Source organism: Nerophis ophidion, linkage group LG20 (genome assembly GCF_033978795.1).
Source record: "Nerophis ophidion isolate RoL-2023_Sa linkage group LG20, RoL_Noph_v1.0, whole genome shotgun sequence".
NCBI classification, from domain to species: Eukaryota; Metazoa; Chordata; class Actinopteri; order Syngnathiformes; family Syngnathidae; genus Nerophis; species Nerophis ophidion.
The window spans coordinates 6,501,964-6,518,313 of NC_084630.1; the positions used below are offsets into that span (position 1 = coordinate 6,501,964).

At 41.6% G+C, this 16,350-nt stretch overlaps 1 protein-coding gene across 2 annotated transcripts in view; it reads right to left on the minus strand.

The window, feature by feature from the left end:
- LOC133538684 (zeta-sarcoglycan-like) overlaps positions 1-16,350 on the minus strand; it is a 449,291-nt gene that overhangs the window by 48,743 nt on the left and 384,198 nt on the right. For both annotated transcript variants that reach the window (XM_061880386.1, XM_061880385.1), the window contains one exon: positions 6,018-6,141. In XM_061880386.1, coding sequence (XP_061736370.1) covers positions 6,018-6,141 — 124 coding nt within the window. The remainder of the gene's footprint in view (positions 1-6,017; positions 6,142-16,350) is intronic.

The window sequence follows — 16,350 nt, forward strand, 5'->3', positions numbered from 1 at the left end:
TCCTGCCCTACGGACTTCCGCGTTCCTTCACTCTCGTCAACACTTTGGTAACACACACCTAAGCTAATCACACACATAACCTCACACCACATACATTTTTGGATCTTGTCCACATTCCATTTCCTTAGTTTATCTTATATTGTTTGATTATCATATATATATATATATATATATATATATATATATATATATATATATATGTATGGTTAATATATACATTAAATAATCTTTATACACTACTGCCACCTGGTGTCAGTCTGCTGTCACCTCCACTTAGTAAAACATAACAAAAACTCTACAAAGCCATTTATCAACAACACCCAGAAACGCTGCCGGCTTTGCTGGGCCCGAGCTCATCCAAGATGGACTGATGCAAATTGGAAAAGTGTTCTGTGGTCTGACGAGTCCACATTTCAAATTGTTTTCGGAAACTGTGGATGTTGTGTCCTTCTGGACCAAAGAAGAAAACAAACCTCTGTTATGGGCAAAAAGTTAAAAAGCCAACATCTGTGATGGTATGAGGGTGTATTAGTGCGCAAGGCATGGGTAACTTACACATCTGTGAAGGCACCATTAATGCTGAAAGGTACATACAGGTTTTGAAGCAACATATGTTGCCATCCAAGCAACGTTATCATGGACGCCCCTGCTTATTTCAGCAAGACAATGCCAAGCCACGTGTTACAATAGTGTGGCTTCATAATAAAAGACTGGCCTGCCTGTAGTCCAGACCTGTTTCCCATTGAAAATGTGTAGCAAGTTATGAAGCATAAAATACCACAACGGAGACTGTTGAACAACTTAAGCTGTACATCAAGCAAAAATGGGAAATAATTCCATCTGAAAAGCTTCAAAAATTCAATCAATCAATCAATGTTTACTTATATAGCCCTAAATCACTAGTGTCTCAAAGGGCTGCACAAACCACCACAACATCCTCGGTAGGCCCACATAAGGGCAAGGAAAACTCACACCCAGCGGGACATCGGTGACAATAATGACCCAGTGGAACGTCGGTGACAATGATGACTATGAGAACCTTAGAGAGGAGGAAAGCAATGGATGTCGAGCGGGTCTAACATGATACTGTGAAAGTTCAATCCACAATGGATCCAACACAGTCGCGAGAGTCCAGTCCAAAGCGGATCCAACACAGCAGCGAGAGTCCCGTTCACAGCGGAGCCAGCAGGAAACCATCCCAAGCGGAGGCGGATCAGCAGCGCAGAGATGTCCCCAGCCGATACACAGGCAAGCAATACATGCTCACTGGATCGGACCGGACCCCCTCCACAAGGGAGAGTGGGACATAGAAGAAAAAGAACGGCCTCCTTATTTCCCAAACATTTACTGTGTGTTATTAAAAGGAAAGGCCATGTAACACAGTGGTAAAAATGCCACTTTACCAACTTTTTGCAATGTTTTGCCTCCATTAAATTCAAGGTTAATAATTATTTGCAAAATCCAAAAATGTTTCTCAGTTCGAACATTAAATATCTTGTCTTTGCCGTCCATTCAATTGAACACAATTTGAAAAGGATTTGCAAATCATTGTATTCTGTTTATATTTACGAATTACACAAAGTGCCAACTTTCCTGCACTAGATTTTTCAGTGTGTGACTTTCGGGATAAAGTTGTGTACTTCACCTGATTAGGTTCCAGTGGACGGAAACAAGATAAGAAGGGTAAAAAAAATAAATAAATAAAAAGCGCGTATGAGGGTGGATATGAGAAGAATCTAAGAGTGTGGTGGAGAGGAGGAAATGAGAAATGTGTTTTGGGATGGATCATCTAACTTGTTTTGTGAGACTCCTGTCCTAGTGTGTGTGTGTGTGTGTGTGTGTGTGTGTGTGTGTGTGTGTGTGTGTGTGTGTGTGTGACAATGTGCAGTGAGCGGAGGACACTGACAGTGAGTCTAATAAAAGGGGGCATTCTTCTGTTAATTACGGAGTTAATGACACACTGTGCTCTCTTGGACTCACAACACACACACACACACATACTGGAAATGGACGAGCATGCACTGGCGCTCCAACATGACAGGCTGTTATTCAAAGAGCTTGACAGTAAGATAGCAGGCTAACAGAACACACACATGACAGGAGCCGCTGACAGGGAACCTCATCAAATCCGCTTTAATGAAGTCACTTTCCCCAAAACACAAGCAATGGGAGGAAGAAAAGAATGACAAGGTCGCCTGGATTGATGACGCTCATTAGCCCAATAAGGTACTTTAATGAAAGCGGCCTGACAATGTATTGTCTGTACTAGGGTTGTACGGTATACCGGTGTTAGTATAGTACCGCGATACTAATTAATCATTTTTGATACGATACCGTCGCTGAAACGTACCAGTCCTGAACCCCCCTAGCCCTGGTTTACGAGCTGAAAAGCATGTTCGGCAGCGCACATACACAGAGTACTTGCAAGCAGACACAGTATGTGGACAGGAAAGGGAGAACGGACACATTTTGGCGTAAAAACTAGCGATAAAGGTGAAGTTATAACACTGAAACGCCCTCAGGAAGAGGTGCCTTGAATACCATGAATTGATTAACGTGGACCCTGACTTAAAGGGGAAAATTATCACAATTTCAAAAGGGTTGAAAACAATAAAAATCAGTTCCCAGTGGCTTGTTTTATTTTTCGAAGTTTTTTTCAAAATTTTACACCTCCCGGAATATCCCAAAAAACTGGTTCAAAGTGCCTGATTTTCACCGTCGCTATATCCACCCGTCCATGTCCCTGTGACGTCATACAGTGCTGCCAATACAAACAACATGGCGGTTACCACAGCAAGATATAGCGACATTAGCTCGGATTCAGACTTGCATTTTAGCGGCTTAAGCGATTCAACAGATTACGCATGTATTGAAACAGATGGCCGGAGTATGGAGGCAGATAGCGAAAACGAAATCAAAGAAGAAATTGAAGCTATTGAGCGAATAGCTATTGACGCTATTCGGCCATAGCATGGGTGTACCTAATGAAGTGCCCCATAGCATGGCTGCCTTATTAGCATCGCCGGTAAAATGTGCGGACCAAACGATCAGGACTTTCGCATCTTAAGACACTGGAGCAACTTAAATCCGTCGATTGGTAAGTGTTTGTTTCGCATTAAATGTGGGTATCTAGTTTCAAATGTACATACAGCTAGCGTAAATAGCATGTTAGCATCGATTAGCGTAGCATGTTAGCATCGATTAGCTGGCAGTCATGCCGTGACCAAATATGTCTGATTAGCACATAAGTCAACAACATCCACAAAACTCACCTTTGTGATTTCGTTGACTTAATCGTTGCAAATGCATCTGCAGGTTATCCATACATCTCTGTGCCATGTCTGTCTTAGCATCGCCGGCAGACACTCTGGCAAATTCAATGGGGGTCTGGCGGCAGATTTCTTGCCAGTGGTGCAACTTGAATCCCTCCCTGTTAGTGTTGTTACACCCTCCGACAACACACCGACGAGGCATGATGTCTCCAAGGTTCCAAAAAATAGTCGAAAATAACAGAGCTGAGTCCCGGTGTTTGTAATGTCAAAATGAAAAAGGCGGGTGTGTTACCTCGGTGACGTCACGTTCTGATGTCATCGCTAAAAGACCGATAAGTTAATTTGCCAAAATTCACCTATTTAGAGTTCGGAAATCGGTTAAAAAAAATACATGGTCTTTTTTCTTCAACATCAAGGTATATATTGACGCTTACATAGGTCTTACATAATGTTCCCCTTTAAACAAGTTGAAAAATGTATTTGGGTGTTACCATTTATCAATCAATCAATGTTTATTTATATAGCCCCAAATCACAAATGTCTCAAAGGACTGCACAAATCATTACGACTACAACATCCTCGGAAGAACCCACAAAAGGGCAAGGAAAACTCACACCCAGTGGGCAGGGAGAATTCACATCCAGTGGGACGCCAGTGACAATGATGACTATGAGAAACCTTGGAGAGGACCTCAGATGTGGGCAAACCCCCCCCCCCCCCCCCCCCTCTAGGGGACCGAAAGCAATGGATGTGGAGCGGGTCTAACATGATACTGTGAAAGTTCAATCCATAGTGGCTCCAACACAGCCGCGAGAGTTCAGTTCAAAGCGGATCCAAGACAGCAGCGAGAGTCCCGTCCACAGGAAACCATCTCAAGCGGAGGCGGATCAGCAGCGTAGAGATGTCCCTAATCGATACAGGCGAGCGGTCCATCCTGGGTCCCGATTTAGTGGTCAATTGTACAGAATATGTACTGTACTGTGCAATCTACTAATAAAGGTTTTCATCAATCAATCAATCAATCAATGCCCTAATACATGGCTAGCTAGGTAGCGGAAAACGTCCATCCACCGTCGGGAGTGTTTTAGCTACTTCTAAATCATTAATCCTGGTCTCCATGGCGACAAATAAAGTACGTTTCTTACAAGTATCAACCCTGCGAGGAATAGCTAAACATGCTCCACTACACACCGTAGTTCCAGGGCATCAAAATGTAAACAAACGTATGATATGTAATGATATCAAGTACAGGCACGTATGTAGTCAATACTACTATGATTACGTCGATAGTTTTTGGCATTCGTTTTTGTTAAATGTCTATTACGTTTATGAACTCAGGAAATATGTCCCTGGCCGCTTGAGGACTTTGAATATGACCAATGTATGATCCTGTAACTACTTTGGTATCGGATTGATGCCTAAATTTGTGGTATCATCCAAAAATGATGTAAAGTATCAAAACTACAGAAGAATGAGTGATTATTACATTTTAACAGAAGTGTAGATAGAACATGTTAAAAGAGAAAGTAAGCGGATATTAACAAGAAACGGACATGTAAATTACCGTATTTCCTTGAATTGCCGCAGGCAATAATATTGAATATAAAACCTCTTCACACTCCGGCGCTTACCAAAGGCATGCGGTAAATGTAGGCCTACGCTTATACATTTGAGTGTGATGTAAAGATACCATCATGAAAACCACATTTAATACAATTTTTTTATCATGGTCTTACCTTTACTTATAAATGAAGTCCATGCGCAGCTCCTTCTGATCAAAAGCATCTAACTTGTTTATAGAAATCTTCCTTATCGTTCTTCAGTTTTAAAAGTCTCTCTGTCTCGATGGGGATCTTCCTTTATTACCTCCTGCTTCGATTGAAAGTCCAGTTTAGAAAACTGTTTTATTTTGGATACGTAGTGCAAACGAGAGGAAAAAATAAACAATCGCTGCTCACTGCTTGTTTTCACTTCTTCTGCAGCCGAGTAGTCGCAAGACGGATCACTAGCGGGACTCATTTAATGACTCATATTTGACACACGCAGCTACGGTATATTAATAAAACATAGCTACTTACTGTTCTTTTTAGCATATTCAATAGCTTGGACCTTAAATCCTACTGAATAGCTCTTAATCTTTTTCCCTTTATGCGATTTCAAATTATTGATATCAGCCTCCTCTATTTTGAAAATGATGACAGGTGAGGTGTCACTCGTGACGTGACGAGTTTGACCCGGCAGTAATTCTAGGCAGGCGCATACTATATACCCAACGGCAATTCAAGGAAATACGGTACTCATTAATTTTCTACCACCTGTCCTTAATAATTTTGACAAAATAATAGAATGATAAATGACACAATATGTTACTGCATATGTCCGCATATTAATTAGGAGCCTTTGTTTGTTTACTCACTACTTATAGACAAACTGTCTATTGTGTTCACTATTTTATTTAAGGACTTCATTGCAATAAGAAACAGATGTTTAATGTACCCTAAGATTTTTTGTTAAAATAAAGCCATTAATGGAATTTTTCTGTTGTCCCCTTTATTCAGAAAAGTACCGAAAAACATTTTGATACCGGTACCAAAATAGTGGTATTGTTACTACTCTGTATACACACACAAACTAGACTGGATTGTAGTCTCTTGTAAATAGATAGAAAACACGCATGCATACCATTGACTTTGCATACTAGAAACACAAAAAATTCCAAAATAGAAACCACGGTCATGCTCTCACCTCTCCTTCCGAGGACTGCAGCAGGAGGTCCTTCCGACAAGATGCGGTGAAGTCCCCAACGCCGGCATTCAGCTCAACACCCCGGGGGGCCTCGAGGGTTAGCGTCCGAGTCGGAGATTCGAGCCTGAGGAACATAACCACTCATCAGTTCTGTGAGAAACAGTGGAGATGGAATATTGAGTAGATGATGGGGATATTATAGTGACATGCAGAGCGGTAAGTCAATCAATCAATCAATCAGTGTTTACTTATATAGCCCTAAATCACTAGTGTCTCAAAGGGCTGCACAAACCACTACGACATCCTCGGTAGGCCCACATAAGGGCAAGGAAAACTCACACCCAGTGGGACATCGGTGACAATGATGACTATGAGAACCTTGGAGAGGAGGAAAGCAATGGATGTCGAGCGGGTCTAACATGATACTGTGAAAGTTCAATCCACAATGGATCCAACACAGTCGCGAGAGTCCAGTCCAAAGCGGATCCAACACAGCAGCGAGAGTCCCGTTCACAGCGGAGCCAGCAGGAAACCATCCCAAGCGGAGGCGGATCAGCAGCGCCATTTGCGTTCCAGCTTTCTACATAATAATTTCTGAGCTCTAGTTTCTTCTGTAAACCACGGGGTGCGCTTTTTTGGAGCCTTTTTTTTAACTTTAGCGGTGCTATGTTATCAATGGTTTCGCGCAGGGCGTGGTTAAAGTTGTTAGCGAGGTTATCAATAGAGCCCACATACTTTGGGAATGGTGCCATTACCGAGGGCAGTAGGTCAGCAAGAGTTGTCGTTGTGGCCGTATTAATGTTGCGGCTGCTATAGCAGTTATTATTATTATTAGCTTGACGAACATGCGTCTGAACCTCGAATTTTATAAGTATGCAGGTTTTTTCAGTGGCTATGTAACTGTGAGGTTTGAACGACTACTACCGGGTTATTCAACTAAAATTGTTTTCGGGCTACGTTTTAGACAGCTAAGGCCTGAGGGACTGGACTTATTTCTGTACTATATTTCTTTCTTTGTCTGATTACTGAGAACCAGCGTCCTCTGCAGTGAGCATTTGGATTCTGTCTTATTTATTTTGCCTATACCAGCGGGGTCGGCAACCCAAAATGTTGAAAGAGCCATATTGGACCAAAAAATACAAAAAACAAATTCTCTGGAGCCACAAAAAAATGATTAGATTAGATTAGATTAGATAGTACTTTATTTATTCCGTCAGGAGAGTTCCTTCAGGAAAATTACAATTTTCAGCACAATCCCATTCAAGATCAGACAAACATTACAGGGAGACAGAACAGGATCGCTGACGGGTCTGCCGGCTTCCAGCGCCCCTTACAAAAAAGATGACATACAGGTAAACGGGGGGGGGGGGGGGGGGGATGGGAGAAAATAATAGAAGATTAAAATGAAATTTTAAAATAAATCGGTCTTAGCCTGGGCCCTGGAGTGGGGGAAAAAACAAAAACAAAAAAAAAACAACGACTCATAGCCATAGTACACATCCCTCTTACATGTGTGTAAGAGGGAAACATCAAACATCAAAGAACACAGAGGACATAAAAGACATTAAAGCAGCAGATAAACCATATAAAAGTCTTATAGTTTTTTTCATAACATGGTCACTACTCCCTAGTTTCTCTTGTTATTGTCACGGCCAGGGCGCATTCCAACACGTCCATATCTGTGCATCATAACGAGCGCAGCGCGGGCCACGCCCACATGCGCTCTCTCAGCTGAGAGCGCGGTCAGACACGCCCCTGCTCGCGCTGAGAGCAGCACGCCCACGCAGCTACAAGCCTGCCGACAATTGCCTTTCTACACACCTGGAATTGATGAGAGCGAGCTGCTTAAAAGACCAGTGAAACCCAGGGAACCTCGTGGGAACTTAGTTCTCATATGGTGAACCGTAAGCGAAGCTTTATGCTCTATTTTTGTTTCTTCTCCGTGGCTTGATGTTTCCTTTGTCTTCTTCCGTGTTTCAGCAGTGTTTTCCTTCCGTTGCCCTGGATTTCGACTGCCTCCCTCGTTCCTCGACTCCTCGCTCGGCCCTGGACTCTGACGCCTCTCTCTTAGTGAAGTGAATTATATTTATATAGCGCTTTTTCTCTAGTGACTCAAAGCGCTTTACACAGTGAAACCCAATATCTAAGTTACATTTAAACCAGTGTGGGTGGCACTGGGAGCAGGTGGGTAAAGTGTCTTGCCCAAGGACACAACGGCAGTGACTAGGATGGCGGATGCGGGAATCGAACCTGCAACCCTCAAGTTGCTGGTACGGCTGCTCTACCAACCGAGCTAAACCCCTGATCCTGCCTGCCCCATGGACTCCCTCGTTCCTTTGCTCTCGTCAAGACTTTTGTAAAACACACTTCAACTAATCTACACACATAGTCACACGCATACACTCTTGGATTTTGTCACACTCCATTATATAGTTCTTAAGTATTGTTTGTTATTATTATATATACATTGACTGTATATATAATAAATTTATGAACATTACTGCCCTCTGTGCCCGTTGCCGTCACTCCTCTAGGTAAACCATTACAGTTATATTCGTATTTTACTGTTATATTGTTATTCCCATTATTGATTTTTTATTTCTATTCTTATTGTAATATTTTTCTAGTTTGTTTCCATTTATACCTCATTATAATATTAATTTTCCTGAGGGAACTCTCCAGAAGGAATCAATAAAGTACCATCTATCTATCTATCTATCTATCTATCTATCTATCTATCTATATATAGTGAAGGCAACACATGAGATAAGTGTCTATATTAGCTATAATAGACTACTATCAAAATGACTGAAACAAATCTTTGTTGACAGAAATGTTGAAATGTAATATTTGTTCTAAACATTAAAAAACATTAGTAAAATCAGAGGGTACTCAGAAGGTGAGATAACTCCTGGAAATTACTGGCTTTTAATGGCCAAAAGGTATATATGCGTATCCAAGTTAAAAGAAATGTCAGGTTGTATTATTTTAACAGATTTATTACAATCTTTGGCAAGCTAGGCAATGTTTGCTGTGGTCTGGAACAACATGGCACACAACTATCAGAAATGCAGCCAATATTACATACAGATAGTGTGTCATGACACATTATCGATCCCCGCTTCCGCCATCCTAGTCACCGCCGTTGTGTCCTTGGGCAAGACACTTTACCCACCTGCTCCCAGTGCCACCCCCCCTGGTTTAAATATAACTCAGATATTGGGTTTCACTATGTAAAAGTGCTTTGAGTCACTAGAGAAAAGCGCTATATGTATGTATAATTCACTTCACTTCATTTTTATACCCAATAATGGCATCCACCCGTTCCCAATAAGCCTATTCACCTGTGTGATGTTCCAAATAAGTGTTTGATGAGCGTTTCTTAAGTCTCTCAGTCTTTTTTCATCACTTTTGCCAGCTTTTTTGAAACATGTCTCAGGCATCGAATTCCAAATGAGCCAATGATTGCAACAACAACAAAAAAAAGTTTTCCAGTTCGAACGTTAAGTATCTTGTCTTTGAAGTCTATTCAATTGAATATAGATTAAAAATTAATTGCACACGTTTTTGCAAATAATAATTGACTTAGAATTTCATGGCTACAACACGTACCAAAGTAGTTGGGAAAGGGCTTGTTCACCACTGTGTTACATCACCTTTTCTTTTAACAACACTAAATAAATGTTTGGGAACTGAAGAAACTAATTGCTGAAGCTTTGAAAGTGGAATTCTTTCCCATTTTTGTTTTTATGTAGAGCTTCAGTCGTTCAACAGACCCGTGTCTCAGCTGTCGTATTTTACGCTTCATAATGCGCCACACATTTTCCATGGGAGACAGGTCTGGACTGCAGGTTGGCCATGAAAGTACCCACACTCTTTGTTTTACGAAGCCACGCTGTTGTAACACGTGCTGAAGTGACTTGGCATTGTCTTGCTGAAATAAGCAGGGGCGTCCATCAAAAAGATGGCGCTTAGATGGCAGCATATGTTGTTCCAAAACCTGTATGTACCTTTCAGCATTAATGGTGCCTTCACAGGTGTGTAAGTTACCCATGCCTTGGGCACTAATGCACCCCCATACCATCACAGATGCTGGCCTTTGAACTTTGCGTCGATAACAGTCTGGATGGTTCGCTTCCCCTTTGGTCCGGATGACACGATGTCGAATATTTCCGAAAACAATTTGAAATGTCAGACCACAGAACATTTTTCCACTTTGCATCAGTCCATCTTAGATGATCTCAGGCCCAGAGAAGCCGGCGGCGTTTCTGGATGTTGTTGATAAATGGCTTTCGCTTTGCATAGTAGAGCTTTAACTTGCACTTACAGATGTAGTGACAAACTATATTTATTGATAGTGCTTTTCTGAAGTGTTCCTGAGCCTGCCTAACACAATTTCCCAACTCATATGGAAAAGGAGTTTGTAAGAAGTTACACAGGAACAACACAACAACAACACAAATATGAGCCCCTGGTTGTTTGTTATTAGCCGTTTTGCATAGGCTGTGGTAGGTCTCTTGAGTTGATAAAAAAAAAAAAAAAAAAAATCAATAACATCTTTGATTTAAGTTGCTCTAAAATATTCTGAATTACTCAAAAAGAGCTTCGACAGTGGTTGGTGTTTCTCCCCTTGAAGCTTGCGAGGTCAGTAGCTCCACCCTCAAAGTTGAAAACAATATGAGAAGATTAAACAGCATGGCGGCATTAGATAAAGCGCTACTGTTTCCCTCAAGGGTAAGCTGGCAAGTCAAATTGAATAAAAGGCACTTTCTGCAAAGCGGAGGGGATTGCAATTGATGAAGAAGGACTATAATAAATTAAACAGCACACTCGCAATAAAATCAAATTAGAAAAACCTTTTGCCGCCGGGACACTTTTTTTTTTTTTTTTTTCCTCTTCCAGATATGTTCGGCTGTGGGAGAATTTCCAAGACAGGTTGCCTGACTTCTACTCAGAGGCTACAACAAAAATGAAACGAGTATACCGACAGATGATCCAAATTCCTCATGATCAGCCTGAGGCCAAAAGCAAGATTGTTACTTGTTTCTTCCTCATGCCCCAAAAGTGCCCGGGTGTGGACAAACAGTATTTTCCTCGGGCTTGCCGCAAAGGAAAATTTAGTAACGAGTTTGTACCAAGCAATTTACTTTTCCATTTGAATTGCAATACCAAAAAAACTAATGTACTTACGGTTTTCTTGTGTTTTGTATTATAATAAGACGTGTTGTTACTTCCCTATTTTCCGGACCATAGGGCGCACCGGATTATAAGGCGCACTGCCGACCAATGGTGTATTTTTTTCATATATAAAGCGCCCCGGATTATAGGTCGGATTACAGGAGTAGAATTTTGTATTATTTTTTTCTAAATTGAAAACACTTCCTTGTGGTTTACATAACATGTAATGGTGGTTCTAGGGCCAAAATTTTGCAGGGATTTTTTTTACAGATCATCTTCAAGCCACTTTCAGACAGTCTCTTCTAGTTGCGCCGTTTTGTGGGCGATCTTATTTACGTGGTTCACCTTCGACAGCGTCTTCTCCCCGTCATCTTTGTTGTAGCGGTGTAGCGTGCAAGGATGGGAGGGGAAAAAGTGTCAAAAGATGGAGCTAACAGTTTTTATGACATTCAGACTTTACTTAAATAAATAACGGAGCAGCATCTTCTCATCTGGAAACAACTCAGGAAATGTGTCCCCTGAAAAACCGTCCGACCGGAACTCTCCAATTTCCTTGGGTGAACTCACTATGCCAGTATGTTTTAGTGCTTTCATGGCGAGTTTACTGACAGATATAAGTATAACTTTACATTACTTAATATTAGAAATGGCAGTAACGAAGGATGAATGTCCCATACCAAGAAAAATAAGAAGCTTATCGACTATGGTGGCTTATGCAGATCCCAAATACAGATCAGCAGCTACCAGAAGGTCAGAAAAGTTGCTTTTACATAATATTGCGGAACAAAACGCCAGATAATGTCTTACCTTAAACATACCATAATAATGTGTAATGTTCTGTATTTTCAATGGAATATGTACACATTTGTAACAAGAAGATAACACTTGAAGATAGAGAAAAAAGAAGCACGGAATTTTTCAGAACTTATGCAGATCCCAAATTCAGATTAGCAGGTACCAGAAGGTAAGAAAAGTTGCTTTTGCAAAATATTGCAAAAACAAAACAGCAGATAATATATCTTACCTTATACACACACCATAATAAATGATAAATGGGTTGTACTTGTATAGCGCTTTTCTACCTTCAAGGTACTCAAAGCGCTTTGACACTACTTCCACATTTACCCATTCACACACACATTCACACACTGATGGAGGGAGCTGCCATGCAAGGCGCTAACCAGCACCCATCAGGAGCAAGGGTGAAGTGTCTTGCTCAGGACACAACGGACGTGACGAGGTTGGTACTAGGTGGGAATTGAACCAGGGACGCTCGGGTTGCGCACGGCCACTCTCCCCACTGCGCCACGCCGTCCCTATAATAAGACTCTTATGTTTAATGCGACAACAATCCTTCAAGCGGTGTATTCATAGCTTACCAAAGTCATACTAAAACATTTTGATGTATTTTTGAGGGCCGTGTCTAACTTTCTATATTTTCAATGCAAACTTAAAATGTTGGTGTTTACTTGGGACATATTATATAGCTGTATACACTTATCTCTTGTTTGACTGGTCACACTTATCTCCACCATGTACCAAATAAAAAAGCTTTGAGGTGAGTAAGCTCAACCAAACTTATTCCTTACATGAGGAGCACCGGGTTATAAGGCGCACTGTTGAGTTTTGAGGGAGAAAAAAAGGATTTTAAGTGCGCCCCATAGTCCGGAAAATACGATACTCATGACTAGTGACTTAAAAGTAAGTTGCATTACAATATTGTTGTCTCTGAATTTAGTTACACTCACCTAAACAAAAGCATACTTCTAGAACGGGGATTCTCAAAATGTGGTACTTTTAAATATACTTTTTGAATAAAACATCTGCCTTGTTTTTAATGAATACTTAGGCCTACTACGTTGTTTAAAAAAGAAGTACTGAAGAAGTACGAGGAGGAAAGAGAGTGATGTCTTCAGCACAGAACGATGAGAGAGAGGTGTATGGTCAGAGAATGTTTGGGCCCGTGTGTGTGTTTTGTCTCGTCTTGTCTCATAGTATTTTGTTAGTGTATAGGAGTTTTTCATGTTTTTGTTTATAGAGTATTCTTCTCGTATTATATCGTGTATGTTAAATGTGGAATGAGTGAGAGGGGTTGGGCTATTATAAGCATCTGCTTCATCCAACCCCTTTTCAAGCCTTGCATGAATATATTTTTGTAAATAAAAAACTGTGTCTAGTTGTACTGTGCAGGTTTGAAATAAATGTTTCAATCATACTTGCCAACCCTCCCGGATTTTCCGGTAGAGTCCCGAAATTCAGCGCCTCTCCCGAAAACCTCCCGGGAGAAATTTTTTCCCGAAAATCTCCCGAAATTCAGGCGGAGCTGGAGGCCACGCCCCCCTCCAGCTTCATGCGGACCTCAGTGACGTGTCTGAGAGCGTGTCTGCCCAATGACGTTATAACTGCAGAATGATCGAGGGAGAGTTCTTGGTTTCTTATGTGGGTTTATTGTTCGGCAGTTTCATTAACGTCCTCCCAGCACAGTAACAACACACAACAACAGCAGTCACATTTACGTCCACCACTCTAAAGTAAGGCAGTTTGTCTGCCGTAAACAGCATGTGACACTCTTAAACAGGACAAGACTGTCATCTACTGTACATGCACCAGCACAACACTTCCAGGCAACTTCAAACCTTTATCCTCCTACATTCTCATCCCATCTCCCCGGATTGTAAATAACCTAATGTAAATAACCGAATGTATTTCTAATGTATATACTTGTTCTTATGCTATGTGAACTCACTATGTTCTCTGCTGGGTGTACATATCCTACTAAGTCACACCTACACTGTTTCAATTGTTGATGCAATTGTTGATGACTGAAGTACTGATATCAACCAAATCTCCTCATCCCACCCCCCGGATTGTAAATAATGTAAATAATCCAATGTATATACTATGATGATTAACTTGTGTGATGACTGTATTATGCTGATAGTATATATTTGTACCACGACTTAAACAAGTTGAAAAACTTATTGCGGTATTACCATTTAGTGGTCGATTGTACGGAATATGAGATAGGCGCCAGCACCCCCCCACGACCCCAAAAGGGAATAAGCGGTAGAAAATGGATGGATCGATGTACTGTACTGTGCAATCTACTAATAAAAGTTTCAATCAATCATGCATATGTGACAATAACATCTACTTTAGAAAGTGCAGTGCACAACTGCGAACACAAAAGCTGAAAATAACCACGCCCCCAACCACGCCCTCGGCCCCGACCACGCCCCCCACCTCCCGAAATCGGAGGTCTCAAGGTAGGCAAGTATGATTTCAATTCAATACGATATTATTTGTAATGTTGGTCATTATGTCAGTACCAAATAAGGAGGACAATCCATTTAGCGTGTGGATCATGGGTGTCAAACTCTGGCCCAAATTCGGCCCGCCATGTAATTTATTTTGGCCCTTGAGGCGATATTAAATTAACATTAGAGCTGGCCCGCCGGTATTATACAGCAGCGGTGCATTCACCGCTAATTCTAATACTTGCCAACCCTCACAAATTTTCCCAGGAGACTCCCGAATTTCAGTGCCCCCCCCACGAAAATCTACCGGAACAACCATTCTCCCGAATTTCTCCCGATTTCCACTTGGACAACAATATCGGCGTCGTGCCTTAAAGGTACTGCTTTTAGCGTCCTCTACAACCTGTTGTCATGTCCGCTTTTCCGCCATACAATCAGCGTGCCGGCCCAGTCATGTACTATATGCGGATTCTACACACACACACACACACACACACACACACACACACACACACACACACACACACACACACACACACACACACACACACACACACACACACACACACACACACACACACACACACACACAAACAAGTGACTGCAAAGCATACTTGGTCAACAGTCATACAGGTCACACTGAGGGTGGCCGTATAAACAACTTTAACACTGTTACAAATGTGCACCACACTGTGAAGTGAAGTGAATTATATTTTATATAGCGCTTTTTCTCTAGTGACTCAAAGCGCTTTACATAGTGAAACCCAATATCTAAGTTACATTTAAACCAGTGTGGGTGGCACTGGGAGCAGGTGGGTAAAGTGTCTTGCCCAAGGACACAACAGCAGTGACTAGGATGGCGGACGCGGGAATCGAACCTGCAACCCTCAAGTTGCTGGACACGGCCACTCTACCAACCGAGCTAAACCGCCCCACACCAAACAAGAATGACCAACACATTTTGGGAGAACATCCGCACTGTAACACAACATACCCAGAACCCCTTGCAGCACTAACTCTTCCGGGACACTACAATATACACCCCCGCTACCAACAAACCTCGATTTTGCATGTCAGCATAAAGTTATATAAGCATTGTTTGTTCAATATGCAATGCAAAACTTGTTTGGGTCCCTATTAAAAGGTTAAATTGTTGAACTTTGGCCCCCGGTTTTGTTCATTTTAGAATTTTGGCCCACTTTGTATTTGAGTTTGACACCCCTGGTGTAGAGTTTCATAAATATGCAGAATACATGCTGATCATCAAAACACCAGCAATACCGGGAGGTGAAAATGCAAATATGATTATCTGGCAAAATCATGGTGAGTTATCCATCCATCCATCCATTTTCTACCGCTTGTCCCTTTTGGGGCTGCGGGGGAAGCTGGAGCCTATTTTATGAAGATTAAAACTGTTCTGCAACCGCTGTTTTGCCTACATATTTAGTAAAAAAAAAAAAAAAAAAAAAAAAAAAAAATGGACGTGCAATCTGGCAGTTTGCAGAGATGGCTGTGAGAAAGGAGCTTGTCCAATTTTTATGTACTGTCCCCCCCCCAAAAAACAAGACATACGGTAGGGCTGGGTGGTATATTTTAGAAAGCGGTATATATTTTGTGTAAACACAAAGTAGCTGAAGTGCACAAGGAACACGCAACATCAGGAAAAGGCAAACAAGAGCCGAGGCTCGAGGTCTGGTTTATGAAGGTGCCTGATTGGCAACGTGGATCAGGTGAGTCCAGATTGCCAATCAGAGACAGGTGAGGGTGAGAGCGCTCAAGCCAGAAGTAAAATGAAAAAAAAAAAAAGAAAGCACCAGAAAGGAACTTAATAGAAAAATAGGGAACTTTACAAAATAAAGTCAGGCCAGACAATAGAGATCCTGACAAAACTATCATTT